The sequence below is a fragment of the Mastigoproctus giganteus genome, chromosome 2 (assembly GCF_048544385.1).
Source record: "Mastigoproctus giganteus isolate SK-2022 chromosome 2, ASM4854438v1, whole genome shotgun sequence".
Classification (NCBI taxonomy): Eukaryota; Metazoa; Arthropoda; class Arachnida; order Uropygi; family Thelyphonidae; genus Mastigoproctus; species Mastigoproctus giganteus.
The window spans coordinates 15,085,659-15,101,883 of NC_143576.1; the positions used below are offsets into that span (position 1 = coordinate 15,085,659).

Genomic DNA, 16,225 nt, shown 5'->3' on the forward strand with positions numbered 1-16,225 from the left:
CAAAAGTAAAAAAATTACCTCATGACAAGTTATTAAATAATGCATTGTTTTATCCTTAAAATTATTATTTATTTTTTTTTTTTGTTAGTTGTTGACGCATTGGCTTCTGTGGCCATAATGCACCTCTCAAAGTTTTTGCATTTTACTCTGATCCAAGCCCGAGGCGGGATTCGAACCTGCGCCCTTTGGGTTGCCAGGCAGGCACTTTACCCACTTGGCTAGCCAGAGTTGTTGTTTTGGTTTTCAGGAGCATTAGCAACTAAGGCCATATTGCTCCGGGAATATGTGGTGGTCATTCCCTGACCTTTCCGCATCCTCCGTATTTGGTGGTCACGGGCTCAAACCCCTGTCTAATCAAGAAGCGTGTGCTATGCACTGCTGCTCCTGCCCACCTGGCTACGGAGGCGCTGGCTAGCCAGGGTTTTATCCTTAAAAGATAAGTTATTAATGCAACAGGGTGATTTTAAATTAAATAAAGAAAATAACGATACCATTGAAAGAAATTTTAAACATATGCTACCCGAAATCATGGAATGTAAAAGAACTTTCGTCTCGGTTAGAAGATGGTGAAAACTGAATAGGAAATTTAAGTTTTCTGTTTTCAGTAATGGGCTGGAAAATTGAAAGACTATAGGTATAACTCTCCTCTGACTAGAGGAGAGTTATATCTACAGCCTAAAACTATGAATTAACCCACATCAATTTTAACACTACAATCAACCACAATTAATTATAAAGTCTTCAATCAATAAAAACCTTATCATTATTATATAATTTTTGTTGTATTTAACAAGTATTTTAGTTATGAACCTCATCTAGTTTTGCAATATTACTGTACAGTATTCCTTTGAAAGGAGAGATGCTGCATTTCTTATGGTAATTTAAAAGTGTAATGTATAATGCATAAAAGTTACAGTACAAGGCAAAATGCAACAAAGTCAAATACAATTATATAGAATACAGAATTATTACACAGTGCAATACAGTCTTTTATTCTTTTAACAGTACTGTAGTATAGGCAAAGTGTGGCAAAAAAAAAAAAAAATTATAACACTAAATTAATGCAGAATTATTTTTACAGCATTATTACTAAAATTAACACAATTTTTTAAATATAGGTAGTGCATATCATATGCCTCCAAAAAAATTAACACTCTTTAACTTCAATTCAGAAATATCAATATCAATAGTTTCAACTTCCCTTAAAGATGAAGCTCCAGAAATAAGTGGACCTTGCATAAAGAATTTTCTGAAATTATTTTGTGCATATTTCTTTCCTTTTGTTGCTCAAATTGGTTACCAATATATTACATTGTATAACTTAATGTTGCATAAATTAAGATTACTTCATTGATAAATTTAAAAATGTCCCCCAAGCTTTAACATCCTTAGTTAGCCCACTGCCTTAGTTTGAAAAAAAAAAAAAAAAAAAAAATTCAGTATCTGAATTATTTCAGAATTACTTCAGGATTCAAAACAGAATTTATGGTATCAGAATCACAGTTGGTAAAATTACCAAACGCCAAAGGAGGGGAGGAGGGGAACAAAAAGTCTCAAACATATGATAAACCCTTTATCTAACATACATTGGATACCTAGGGAATTAGGCTAATGTAGAACAGAAGTAGTATGTAGTAAACTTGGAAAAGAACTGCCTCAGAATGCTTATCAGCTTATATGCCCTTGAAAACAAAAACAATGTATACTCATCTACACCATTAAAACTTGAGGAAGACAACACTGCCACAAATCTATATAATGAACACACTACACTTACATGGCACAATCAGTAGAAACCATAGAAAACAACTGTGGATAAAAAAAAAAGTTAAATATATACAGTTCTGCTTTTTTCCCTTTACTTTTCCACACCTCACTACACTTTTAACGATGCACCTACTATTCTGATATCAAACCTGTTCTTCCATTAATTGTGTTTACATGAAATTTAAGCACCTAATATTGGCGGTGGTATCTATTCTGATGGATGGTACTATTCACTGTGTGTCCTGGTTCCTTGAACTACAGCAGGGTTCCTGCTGGTCTGGGTGACATCCCAGACACTGTATTTATTGCTTTATCCTACCACAATGAATGTATCAGTCTAGAGTTTATCTAATTTGGTCTTTTAGTCCCACACTGGCAGCCCATCCTTATTTGTTCAGCAGCCATGTTGCTAGCTACCTACTAACATGATACACATCAGGTTAAGACCTCCAGTCAATCCCCCATAAGCCTAGAAAGTACAGAGATCTCCTCCTGTTACACAGCATCTGACCTTCCATAAATAATTACTTCACAGAGAAATAATTTTACAGCATTTTGTTTACAAAGCATCACACAAGCTAACTGTACAACTACTATATTACAGAAGGTAGCTTTGTGTGGTGCTTTGTAAACAAAATGCTGTTCACTTATGCTCCAGTTCCCTCCGCCAAGAAGAAAACAGGAGCATATCTAAAAAAAAAAAAAAAAAACTGGAATAATATACACAACTAGATTCCTAAGTGCTATTTTCAAGAAATAACTTAACAGCTGCACTATTTTGTTGTTTACACTGAAATCATCCTGGAAGCTGTTCATTCTGTAATTGCAACATATCAGATCTTACAAAAAGTTTAATCATGTTTTTTATTTTATAATCTGCTTTACTTATTTTACTTATTGTGTGACACACAGGTCTTAGCAATGCTTGCAGCAGTAAATAAAAGGAAGTAGGTTGATTTTTTGAATTTTTTTAAAGCTGGCAAAGGTGTCAAGGATGGTTTGTTAATTTACTGAATAAGTGATAGGACAATTTCAGGTGCATGAAAAACTAGCAGATCAGCTTTCAGACCTCCTGAATAGAAGCAAGGTGTCATGATCCATTTCAAGAACTATGTCTAGATGTAAAATTTTACAGGTATGATGGAAATGAACACAGGTCTTACAATAGGTTTCAATTTAACCAAATTACATATTTTAAACATTGCTAAGTCCTTTTGAAGTAAACACAGGATATCTCTTGAACCAAACTTCCAAATTTAACATTATGTAACAAGTCCCCCACATGCAGAACCCATATTCACAATCTTACCAAATAAAGTATGTATATAGGAAAATCGACATATGCAAATCAATATCAATAATTTTGAAGGATAACCACATTAATAATATCAATATTGTAATTAAGCAAAGAAAATTATAAATACAAAATTAGATAATATACATATATTAAAAAACCCACATTACACAAGTTTTCCACAAAGCTGCATTTCAAAATTTGTAATAATCCTGATATCAGTTTTGACATTTAGGACGCTATCTCATTTATTCCATATATTATGCATTTCAAAAGAAATAACCAACATGAATTATCTGACTTTACTGATTAATACACAGTATGAATTGCTTTATCAACTATAATAAGAAAATGTAGAAAATATTCAAGGCAGCTATGACTAACCTGGTTCATCTTGATAGTAATATAAGTCTACAAGGTTTGACTGAAGAACAACAAATCCTTCCCCCATAAAACGGGGTGGTTCATCTGATAAACCGGCATATTTGGGACTAGGAGCTAAAATCACTTTAAAATTTTCGGCTTTACACTTGGCAATGTGTGTAAATTGATCTAGACGAGAACATGCTGGTTTAGTTGTATATACAATATGTGCTTCTTCAAAATTAATTGTCAGAGTTGTTGGCAGCAGACGGTTACCAAAAGCCAAATGTCCCTTCAAAAGAAAGGGAAAAATTAAAAACTATAGAACTGATTAAAACTCCAACACAAATATAAAATAATATAAATTAATTGTTTTATATTACATTAAATTAACAGAGAATGGTTAAGTTCATTTATAACAGTATTATTAATTACTTTTCAAGAAATGATTACCAATGTTATCCTTTGGTACTTCAAATTTGGGAATCACCAATTACCTTCACTTTACTAAGGGAAAGTTTTTAGTTAAAAATTGTGCTTTAATATAATTGAGGTCTGCCATTGTGAGTTCAATTTATTTTTTTCATTAATACTAGGGCATATTTCTCAAGAAGTTGTGCTTTTTATAAAATTGGTAACTTGACAATAGCTGTTCATTTCTGTGGCTGTTAGGATGCCACTTGGCATATTTCCAGTGACAGAGAGTGGGGTCATTTTAATAAACTGAAAGGCAAATAGTTATTCCTGAGTTTGAAGATATACCACACAATAAATCATGAGTAATCCTTTCTTGCAAAATATTACTATTAAAAACAACTTTAGATAAAACTAGATCTATCGTGATAAGCACAGGCCACAAGAGAATAATCTTTTCCCCTCCTTAATCACTGATCATGTACAGATGGACAGTGTAACAAGATTCAAGAAAGTAAGTCTGTCAATTTTATAGAGAGAAAGGAAAGAAGTATTGTCTTTACAGTTAAAAAGAATCATGAAGCCAGTAAGGCAACCCATGTTAAAACTACAACAAAAGCTTTGTTATCCAGCACACATTATCTAAATTTTCCAGTTAAATGAATGTCCCATCAACCTAGGGGGGAAAAAACGAATAATGATAGTAAATCTAAAATTTTGGATATGTATCAATGTAAACCTTATTATAGCCAATAAAAAGTACAATACAGCAATCAACACAAATAAAATTTAATCTTATTTTATTTTTAAAAATTATACTTATTATTACAGCATTGTAACATCAGTTAAAAATAAATATTGACTCCTTCTCTTCATCAATATCACTGGTACATGTAGCCACAGAAATGCAAATAACTACAGTATTCAATTCTTCAAGCCAACTGAAATGACCAAATCATAATGTCAAACTTTTTTTTTTTTTATACAGCAGACACAACAAGCAGTAAATAAGTATTTTTTTGCATTTTGTAAGTTCTTTAATATGATATGTGGTATCTAAAATATCATACATTACATGGAATGCACCTTTCTTTGCATTCTGTAATATGTACTAAGTGTTCTATAATAAAAGAAAAAAATGTTAAAATATCTACTTGAAGTTTCATCAGTTTTATGCCAAAAAAAGAAACCAATAAGTTACATTTTTTTTCAATATGGCCCATGAAGAAAATGAATGGAATTGATTAAACTACTGCTCTTCTTCTAGAATATAAATATTGTAGTTACTAGAGCTTTCTAGTTGTCCAAATGCCGAGTAATAATGCTTCTACTGTACTAAGGTGGCTGCAATTAGTTCTTTAAAATGAGGAGATAAAATATAGTTCTTCAATATGAGACTAAAATATGGTCTTTTAATATGAGGGACTAAATTCCACCATACATTTCTGGGTAGTTGGTTGGTGGAACCAACCAACTACCCAGAAATGTTAGTTGGTGGAACCCACCTTAGTTGGTGGAACCAACCAACTACCCGGAAATTTGCCTTTAGCCATCGGGTAGTTGGTTGGTGGAACAGACTTCCATCTCTTGTTGTGGAAGTTGATAGCCTAAATAAATTTAAGGCTCAGCTGGACAGGTATTTCGAACGAACGGAGGGGTGAAATGGTAGTGTTTTTTTTTTATATTGGCTGATGCTGCATAAGCTTGCTTTCTTGCATCATATGCCTATGTTAATGCTAATAAAAATATAATAAAAATAAAATGTAGAGATCTCAGTCCCTGACATGCCACCTTTATCTGGTTTACCTGATTTTCTTTCTGCATTTGCTGTATCATCTGCCTGTAAAAATAAAAGTTGTATGTTTGTACTTACCTGATAATAAAAATAATGGAAATTATTAGTATCACTTTTAATTTACATTAACATTCTCTCTACATATGGTTTCTAGTTTTGCTGATCAGCTTCACTGAGAAATTATTACCTCCTCTCCTATTCATATGAAATATTTACAGACTGCTGAAGATGACTGCCTTTTCAAACATATCTTTCAACGTATTAAAAAAATGAGGTACTTATATTACTACCATTTGTGTTATAGAGCTTGGGTTTTAGTCCTAAGGAATTGATAATACTTTTAAAAAATATAATAACATACTTCAATAACAACATCTGAGATGAAGCAACCAGTAAAACAGATCATCTCTACCCACTGTATATCTTAATCCAAAAATCACGTGGTATAACAGTGTTTTATTTCTTTAATTATTTGTTAATAATGACACCTCAGGTATCATCCTCTTGCAACTTGTTAACTACTGATATCCTTGAATTTGTATAAAAAAACATTATCTGAATCCTATTGTCTCAAAATTTTATACTACAACATGTTGGACAGACAACTTGTGTAATTGAGACAAACTAATATTTAATTTGTAGGTTTGTGATATATTTTAGTGTTGATTTTGGTAGCATTTCTCATTAATGTTAGATTTAAGAAGTTTATGCTGTTGTTTTCTTCATTTTCTATTGTGAATTACTGCCTTTCATCTACATTATTTAACTCATGAAAGATTGTATTTATGGTATCTGGTTTGCCTATAAGCAGACAATCATCTACATACCTTCCATAAAATTTAAGGGATGGGGAAGAGTACTTGGAAATGATGTGATTCTCTATTTCCAGAAGGTGAAATTCAGAGAGATGTCCATTTATGGAACTGCCCATTGGTACCTCCAAATACTTGTTGGTAAAAAACTCCTTCATGGGTGAAATAATTGGCAGATAACAGTATGTTTAGTAAGTTTCATTTAAAGAAAACTATGTGCATTTTTTTGTTAGAAATATTTTATTAGGATTACTTCATATAGGCTGAAATGTTCACATAATGGGGGTTGTATGCTTTTGAAACAGAACAATGGATTATTCACTAACACATTTGTCTGATACATTTTAGAGGATAAGAAACATTTAATTTGTAGGTTTGTGATATATTTTAGTGTTGATTGTATTATCAGGTCTCGATTACACAAGATGTCTGTCCAACATGTCAATATCCTTGAATTTGAAAAGGAATGAGACGGACATTGGTGTTACCCAACTGTCCTACAAATCAACTCTTTTGTCAATCAAATGTCACAGATCTCACATACATCTGCACAGCATTCAAGGATCTAGAGATAATGGTTCAAGGCAAGCTATATTAATTCCAAAAGCATTTAATGTGATCAGATGAATTATATTCATACTGTTTGGTAATGACAAATTTTTGATGGTGTCAACCACCTGTCAAAGATTCCATATTCACAGCACAGCAAACAATGAGTTCAAACAATGGTTCCAGGCAAACATATATCATTCCACAAGAATTTCATATGATCAAATAATCATATTCACAATATCCAGTACTGACAAACACATGATGGTTGCAAATAAACCTCATGAAGCAATAAATTCTGAATGATGCCTTCCTTCTGTGAAAGCAGGCTCATAGTGGTGGTGATAGTAATAATGTTCTCGCATGGGGGAAAGTTTTGCAATACAGTACAGGTCCTTAATAGTCTGGAGGGCCCTATAACCTGAAGGGTGTATCTAAACATGCTTGTACCTGGGTGGTGCCTGCCTGTTGATACCACAGAGCATAAATTATGCAGGAATGATATGCAGCATGTGCTATGGCCAGATTCACCAGACACAAATAGCAGTGAGAATCAGTGGGATCTTAAAGACATTTGAGAGCATATTTGGGTTCATTCGGGTACTTAAAGTTTTATCTGCTAAAAACACATTAATTTCTGCAAACACCAGATGTGATATTAAAAAATTTGCAAAAGTTACTAGATGTCACTGTTTAAATCAAAATAACATACTTCAGAAAGATACCTCAATAAAACAGGAATCTTCACTTTTAAAATAAATGACAAATGTTTGTCTGGTATAGTTATTACAAACTTCTATTAACAAACTTTTGGCTGGCTAAAAGAAAGTTTACTTAAATCCAGTATGACTACCCTTCCTTAATTTAAGTACACGTCCTCTAGTTTGTGCCACCTGTGAAAGGAGAAAGGTATCTCCCATTATTTAGATTACTCTAACTTTTCAAAGACTTAAATGGATCCCACAATCATCTGGTTGTCAGGTATGCAAATAAACCACAAAACTGAAGTCTCTCTCTCTCTCTCTCTCTCTCTCTCTCTCTCAAAATACTTCTTTATACCAATAATAACTTTTTCTGTCTATTTACTCCATCTTTTCCAGTAGTTGCAAATGCTTCCTGATATTACATCTCCAAACCTGTATATAATACTCAAGGTGTGGCCTAACCACTCTCTATCTCCTATCATTTAACCACCACCAACCACCACAGTACCTTTCCACCAATGGCACATTCTTCCAATATATACAAAAGGTGTTTGGGTAGGAATGTCAAAAACCTTACTAAAGTCTAAATATACCACATCAAAATTATTCTTTGCATTCAGTTTCTTTGTGACAATCTCTTAATAGCAATTTAAGAATAAAATGTTGAAATCTTGTAACAGCATTTCGAGAATAAAATTTTTATAACCTGATAACAGCATTTCGAGAATAAAATTTTTATAACCTGATAATAGCATTTCAAATAAATTTATATCAGAAATACTTTGTTTCTGATATAATTTAATTCAAAAGAACTTAATAATGCACAAGTACATTAAATAAGCAGCTGGTCCAATCTCCAAGTACAAAAATAGATTGTACTGAGTGAGATTAAAATCAGTTTTGTAGCAGATTGTAACACATTTAACCAGCACCACAGTACCTTTCCACCAATAAAAAAAAGTTAGGTAAATATAAATCAGCAGTTTATATATAGCTTAATTTAATTTATATTTCATATAAATCAACTTAGTAACACTGAAAGCAAAGATTACATTAATTAACCATTAACCTTCAGACAAAATTAAATATGTATACTTACAGTTGAAATGTCAACTTTAATTACAGGAATTAAATCTCTCCATTGATAGGAATTTTGATTATTGGTCTGGTCATGATCCCCATCTGAAGGAGATGGCATATCACCTTCTGCTGCTCCAGAATCCTGCCAATATGGTTCAGTTCCCGGTGGAATGATGTTTGGTTCCAAGCCAAAAAGCTGTTCGAGACGTGCATATAACTGAGACCGGTTATATGCATGAAGCTCAAACCCATTGAGGAGAAGAGATAAACGAGTATCAGAATGGGAAAGGTCTGTTTAAATAAAAACATAATCATGTTATGCACATGTTTCTGTACCTTTAAACAATTTATGAAGAATACCACAAAATTTTTGTGGATTTAAAAAAAAACAAAAAAGTCAATTATAAACTGCATTATGCCTTTAAGATATGAACTTTACCACAATGACATGCTCCCAGAAAAAGAATTCAGCATCACTGCACTGGCATGTGAGTGTGAAAACCCACAGAATCAAATGAAATAAAATGACACAAATTCAGGTTAAATGGGGGGGTAATTATACATAAATATTTTTACAGCATAATTCACTAAAAAAATTATTCAAAATCCTGCAACACATCACCAAGAAAAGAAACAGCAATAATATGATCATTATAATGGGGTGCTCTCCAATCCAACAAGTCATTCAACAAAATAATTTAAGAATCACCTAGGACAAAACTTGACATTCACACTCTTAAACCATTTTAAAGCCACATGAACAAAAACACAAATGCGGTCAAACAAGAAATTTCCAACATATGTTCTGTCACATCATACCGATCTCCATATGTCTGTCATGCATACTGGCTGTAGTTGACCACAGTAGCTCCCGTTATTTTCAGCAGTAACATGCTACAAACACTATTAGCCCTGGAAGCAATCACCAAATTTCCCAATTTTTTTTTTGGAAGCAAAAATGGCTTAAAATGGCTGACCATGCTGGATGGTCTCCCAAATGCCATCTGATAAGCCATCCTTCTTGCTAATTTAAATATACCACCATCGTATCATCTAAAAAAATCTTGTCATCGTAGCAAAGCTATATCTAGCAGCAGTGAATCACCAGATATCTGAAAAATCCTCTCCACACCTCCATATAAAAGTCATGCAAACTTGATACCCAACAGAATCAAACTGCTAAGCATGATCACAAATGTCCATTTAACTTCATAGAGGTATTTAACCCCAACACTGCCCTGAGGGGCAATGATAAAGCATGGAGAGCTGCCACTCTTTCAGATATTTACTTCCTCATAAAGATCTAACAAAAAAAATTACTTTAAAAAATATCTCAACAGGAGAAGCTGAGCAATAATGCCATCTAAACAAGAAACTTATGTTTTAGAATGAAATCTACATGAGGTGAAGCATCTTGAGCACAGGCATTTCCTATCTAACAGTGAACTTGAACTATAGTACATTCATGCAGTAGGTAGTTATACATATAACTACTTACTGCATGAATGTTCACAGCAAGTGAACAAGATGTTAAAGAATTAGAAAATTGTGCTCTACCTTGTTTAGATATTGATTTCCTTTAAAAAATAGTAATGAACAAAACAGGTGATCAAATTTAACATAAACCTGTGGAATGTATTTAGAAATCTTGACTGTTAGCATTAGTTAGAATATATAGTGTTAAAAACTTAAATCTTTAAATTATGCATAAATTGTAAAAAGTAAGAAAAAAAATTTTATTTCAAAGTGTATCCATCCTCCCCACCCAAGCTAGATAGCTATAAAGGAATATTTCTTTGGAAATAAAAAGCTGATATTAATAATAATAAGAAATATAAGAATAATATAAAGAATAAGAAGCAGAGCACTATTCCAATGCAGGTATTAAAGTGCTACTCTGCATTATGTTTTTCTGTTTTTCACCACTGGGGATGCTACTGACCCTCCAATAACATAATAGAGTTTACTCTTTAGAAATTACTATGTTTATCCATGAACTGACTAAAATAATTAATACTGTTTTTAATCAAATAACATTAGTAAAAAAAAGTGAATCTGTCATTCATTAAAAACTTAAATGCATTATGGCTTATATGCTTAAAAGTATTAAGCTCCAAATTAGAAAGATTTATCTAATATGAGCACCGTAAGCATCCAAGACCTGATCTGCAACCACATAAAGGACAATTTCAGAGAAGTAGTAGCATATGTATACATCAATCTACTGTCCGAGTTCAAATGCTGAAAATTTTGCAGTGTACACTTCCATTATTCGTCATACTACCAGATATAAAAAAAATTCAAAAGCATTAGGTCGTCACAAAATCTGTTAGAAATTCTGTTGGTCTAATAATTAGGAAAGTGCTGATACAAAAATGCAACATAATCAAATTGAAAAAGTACCACTTGACCCTCCTGCTATACATTTTCTCAATGACTACACGAACAGCAATAGCTGAAAGTTGAAGAAGTGGTGTTCAACCTTTTCCTGTAATATGCCATATATTACTTTTGAAATATGTCACATTACTACCTAAGGAGCAGCCTGATAAGCTGTCAAACACAAACTGTACTTGAAAAAGAAAGAAAAGCAAAAAAAAATAAATAAATAATAATATCACCTCTATAAATATTTAAGAATTCAGTTTACCCCTTGTCTATAAAAAAATATTAAAAAAATTCCATACAAAAGCTTTGAGTTCATGATCTTAAGGGAAATCCACAGTTCTCTCTGCCCTACTTGATTTGACCCTAGCACCACCTAATATTTTTTCTAACTGTGTAAAGGAATTTTATGCTAAACACTTAAAATAATTTTAAAAAATGAAAAAAATTTTTATGTTGATAAAATAACTTTAATATAACTTAACAATCAAATGTTTGTTCTTACAGAATTCATGTCATAAGAAATTCACCAGCACTCCTACCTACCTGCATTGAACTAACACTATTATGTTCCCATCGTGAAGCCTGGATTGTCATTTCTGACAACATAAGGAAATTTGAGCTGTACATGTTTACTTCATTTCTGATTTTTCAATGTATAATTTTTCACATTACTTTCTCTACATTGGGAGGATGCCACTGATAAGAGCCATACTTGCCATAAGTGTAATATGTGCTGTAAGTTTGCCACCTTTGGTTTTCTTTTTTCTTTTTGTTAATGGCAATTCGACACATGAGAGAATATTCAAACATATAGCTCTAGTACTATGATGAATGAAGTCAGGTTTGATAAAATTGGCTTTATAAAGTTCTATAGTTCTTTCATGCCAGGCCCCTTGCAACTCAATCTAAATTAAACCCCATTCAATACAATATCCTTTTAGTTCTCTTGAGGGTACATCAAACTGTCTCAACCCCTGCCCTCCAGGTATTATCTAGCTTTTTACGCTTAGATCTACAACTCGGCTACTCTGGTTTGTCTTATTATATCAGAAAGGGTCTAACAATCAATTTTCATGGAACAAATATTAATGCCTCTCCTAAAAATGGAAAACTAAGATGACTTGGTCCTGAAAGCTAGATAGCAGAAAATGTGCCATGCATCTGTTAGGTGCAGTTACCAAGGAAGTTGTATCTTCAACATTTGTAAATAAGACTTCAGTTTTGCAAATTGCAGTCTGGAGACTAAACACCTGAAAGGTGATCTGAGTGAGGTGTTTACGGCTTTGAATGGTTTGAACAAGGTCAATGCTGATGGGATTCTTCCTCTTGCTCAGACTACACACAAGGGGGCATTCATTCAAATTAAGGAAGGATAGTTGCAGAACAGATGTGCAAAGGTTTGCCTTTAGCTAGCAAATTGTTGGAATAAACTTCCATCTATTGTGAAAGTTGATAGCTTAAATAAATTCAAGGAAGAACTAGACAAACTATTGCAGGAAATGGACAGGTGAAATGGAAGTGGTTTTTTTTTTTTTTTTTTTGGCTGATGCTGTATAAGCTTGCTTTCTTGCATCGTATCCACTACTTTTGCTAATGACAAATGGTTCGTGTCCAAAACATGAATTATATTTTAACAGGACATGTGTCCTTCAAGTTAGCGTATTTTAATTTGTCACCCTCTGATTTGTGTCTGTGGTCAATTAGAAGATCGGCAACATGTATTATATTCTTGTAAATTTTATGATAATTTTAGAATCCAACTTTTCCAAATAAAAGGATCAATCCACTCAAATTGGTCAGAAAATCAATTTTTTTAGTAAATGCCATCAACTTTCAGGTACTTCAAAATTATGTGAAAGCAGTGTTTGAACATAGGAAAGATTACATGCTGATCACAATTCAACTAGCACACATGATAATTAAACTTTTGACTACTCTTTTTAATTTCTTTTAATTTCTTCTTATTTCTTTTCTTCTCTTTTAATAGTTCTTTCAACAGTTTTTAATTCTTTTCTTTTAATAACTTCTTTTAATTTTAAACAGCTATTGTTACATCAACAATTATTAGTGCCTCCTTGAGATATATGTTTATGGTTATTTATGTACTTTCGCTTGAAGCCTAAAACTCATTTTCTAATTAAGATTTACTTATGTTTCATGCTTATTGTAATACAAAGGTTATGTATATCTCTTATTTCTTGACTAATACTATACTGAACTTGTATAAATTGCTTAAGTCAACAACTCCTGTAGGTTTTAGAATTCTGATTTTTTGAACTACAATAGACTCTCAATTTTCCGGGATAGATGGTAAAAAAATATTCCCGGATAATCCATTTCCTGGTTAATTCAAAAATACAGTAAGTCCCCAACATGCGAAAGAGATATGTTCCAGGACTTCTTATGTAAGTCGAGTTTTACGTAACTCATGAATGATTAATAAAATATTGCTACTATATCCTGATATGCGAAAATTATAAAACATGCATAATATACTCAGAAGAATGAAGAAAAATAGTTATATATTTTTAATTAGTTCAATTAAAAACTTTATTCGGGGACAGCAGTGAAGTACCGGAGTGACACATAAGAAAAGAAAACATAAAAGGAAGAAAAAACGCATGTTACTGTACTATAAAAACTAATATGTATTTCGTAGCCTTGGTTATTATAGTTGACCTTCATTGCATTCTGTCTTACTCCTTTATTCTGTATTTTGTCTTTCTCCTTTCTCCACCATTTTCATACATCCTTATTATTTTAATTTTCTGATCCAACTCGATCGCTTTCCTTTTCTTTTTACTAGTACCGTTGCCACTAGTAAATGTACCTGTTGGACAGACAACTCGAGCAGTCGAGACCCCCTAATTTTCGTAAAATTGGCCAAATGCTAATAATAATAAAAGACAGCCTCGACGTGTTTTCGCCCTCCTTTGAAGATGGTATTAATGAAAAGCCCCATCAGGCTTCAGGACATCATCTCCCTTTATGCCTACAATTACTCCCTATGCAAAGATTTAGGACAAAAGAGTGCTTTTTCCTTCGTCCTCATTCCATATAATTGCAATTTCAACACCGTCTGAATTACACCCCACCTGGATGCAGCCATTCCTAAAGAAAACTCCAGGTAACAGTATTCTTCTGCCTTAAAATAAAATATATAATATTCCTAAAATTTAATATTCCTTTAAAATTTCCAAAAATAGCCTATACTACCCTTAAAAAAAAAAATCCACAAAGTTTATTTTAAATCCATAATGATATCGCAGATCCTCTACAAGGAAAAATTACAATAAATTATTAGCATTTATCCGATCTTACGAAAATTAGCGGGTCTTGACTACTCCAGTCTCTTGTCTGTCCAACTATCTAATAAAGTTTCGAGACTTTAGGACCTCCACATATTCTTTTACTATTAAATGTACCATGATAACGGTCGAAATGAAAATTTCTGTAAAAAACTTCAGAGTTAAGGCGAAAACTATTATCACCCCATACGAGCTCACATTTTACTAAAGACATTTCTGCAGGTCACTGCCATAAAACAATAAAAACAATTTTCACTTTCCAGGTTATTGGGCTTTTCTGTTAGTGCATCAAATTATAAATGGGTAGTAAACTTGATCTTATTGCATTTGCGTTAACTGATAACGGGAATTGTGTGGATTTTTACAATATTATAGTGAAACGTGTGTCCCCTTCACTGAAATCTTCAGTCATATAAAAAAAATATAAATAACGTAACATAAGTCCAAAGCTACATAAATCGGGGACTTACTGTATCAAAAAATGTTCAGCAACCTACGTAAAAAATATGGCGATAGATAAAAAACGAAAAAAACTTGTCCCGCACTACTCCCGTGTGTAATACAATGATTCCCTTTATTTTTTACAATGTTGATTTTAAATCTAATAGCTTCCCTTTATTTTTTTCAATTTTGCATATGGTTTGGTCACCAACATTATTATTATTATTAGCCATAGGGTGCAAGAAAGCCTGAGGCTTATGCTGCACCAGCCAAAAAAAAAAAAAATTCCCGAGTTATGCTGACAGAGAGAGAGAGAGAGAGAAGTAGAAAGGAATCACCAAGAAAGAGAAGAATGATGATATCCAGCTCAGGACCCTGGGTTTGCCAAGCCCATACTCACCAGATTAACAGATACACGGTTTTCAAACTTTTGAATAATTTCAAGTTTTTGTTTAATTGAAAGCACAAATCTTGCATTTCCCCATCATTTTTGCGATTTCTAAACAAAAAAAAAAATGGTTTCTATAAAAAAAAAATTCCAACATCCCTGCCATAAATAATGAAACAAAATTTGTCCTTTTTTTTTTTGCTGTGCGACGGAACACAACAATCGACGTAACGCACTAAAGCAAACTAAACATTTGGGGTCTCTTTTTTTTTTTTTTTTTTTTTTTTTGACCAGTGGGTGCGAAGACAGCGGTAGTTGCAAGATAATAGGTACACTAGTCTCCCAATGACTACGTATAATGCCGCTTCTTGTCGCTTATTTATGACTTGCAAAACATCTGTTTATCATTTCTGGTTGATTTTTTTTTTTTTTTTTTTTTTTTTGAAATCTTGAAGTGTCCCGGTTAATATGATCCCTGTAAATCGAGAGTCTGCTGTATTTTTCAAACAAAACTTATGAACTTATGAACTTTCTTTGCTACGATTCTGAGCAAGTCATATCAGTCTAATATAGCATTTATCAACTGGGTGTTTCACGAGTACTCATCACTTCGGATTCCATACTGAGGAATAAATTTTTACATGATTTAATTACTAGTACTGTCTGTGTAAATATGAGGTTTTTTTTTTTTTTTTTTTATTTGGTAGTTGTTGGCGTATCGGCTTCTGTGGCCATATTGCACCTCCCAAGGTTTTTGCAGTACTTTGATCCAAGCCCGAGGCAGGAATCGAACCCGCGACCTTTGGGTTGCCGGGCAGGTACTTTACCCACTCGGCTAGCCCGGTCGGCTGTGTAAATATGAGTGAGATATTATTTAGTTCATTTTCTGAATTCTTTTTTTTACACTAATGTAATATATATA

The 16,225-nt window shown here is 32.7% G+C and overlaps 1 protein-coding gene across 1 annotated transcript in view; it reads right to left on the reverse strand.

Annotated features, from left to right (window-relative positions):
- tweek (transmembrane protein KIAA1109 homolog tweek) overlaps window positions 1–16,225 on the reverse strand; it is an 806,203-nt gene that overhangs the window by 738,919 nt on the left and 51,059 nt on the right. The window contains 2 exon segments of the mRNA XM_090388226.1: window positions 3,446–3,716; window positions 8,798–9,069. Coding sequence (XP_090244352.1) covers window positions 3,446–3,716; window positions 8,798–9,069 — 543 coding nt within the window.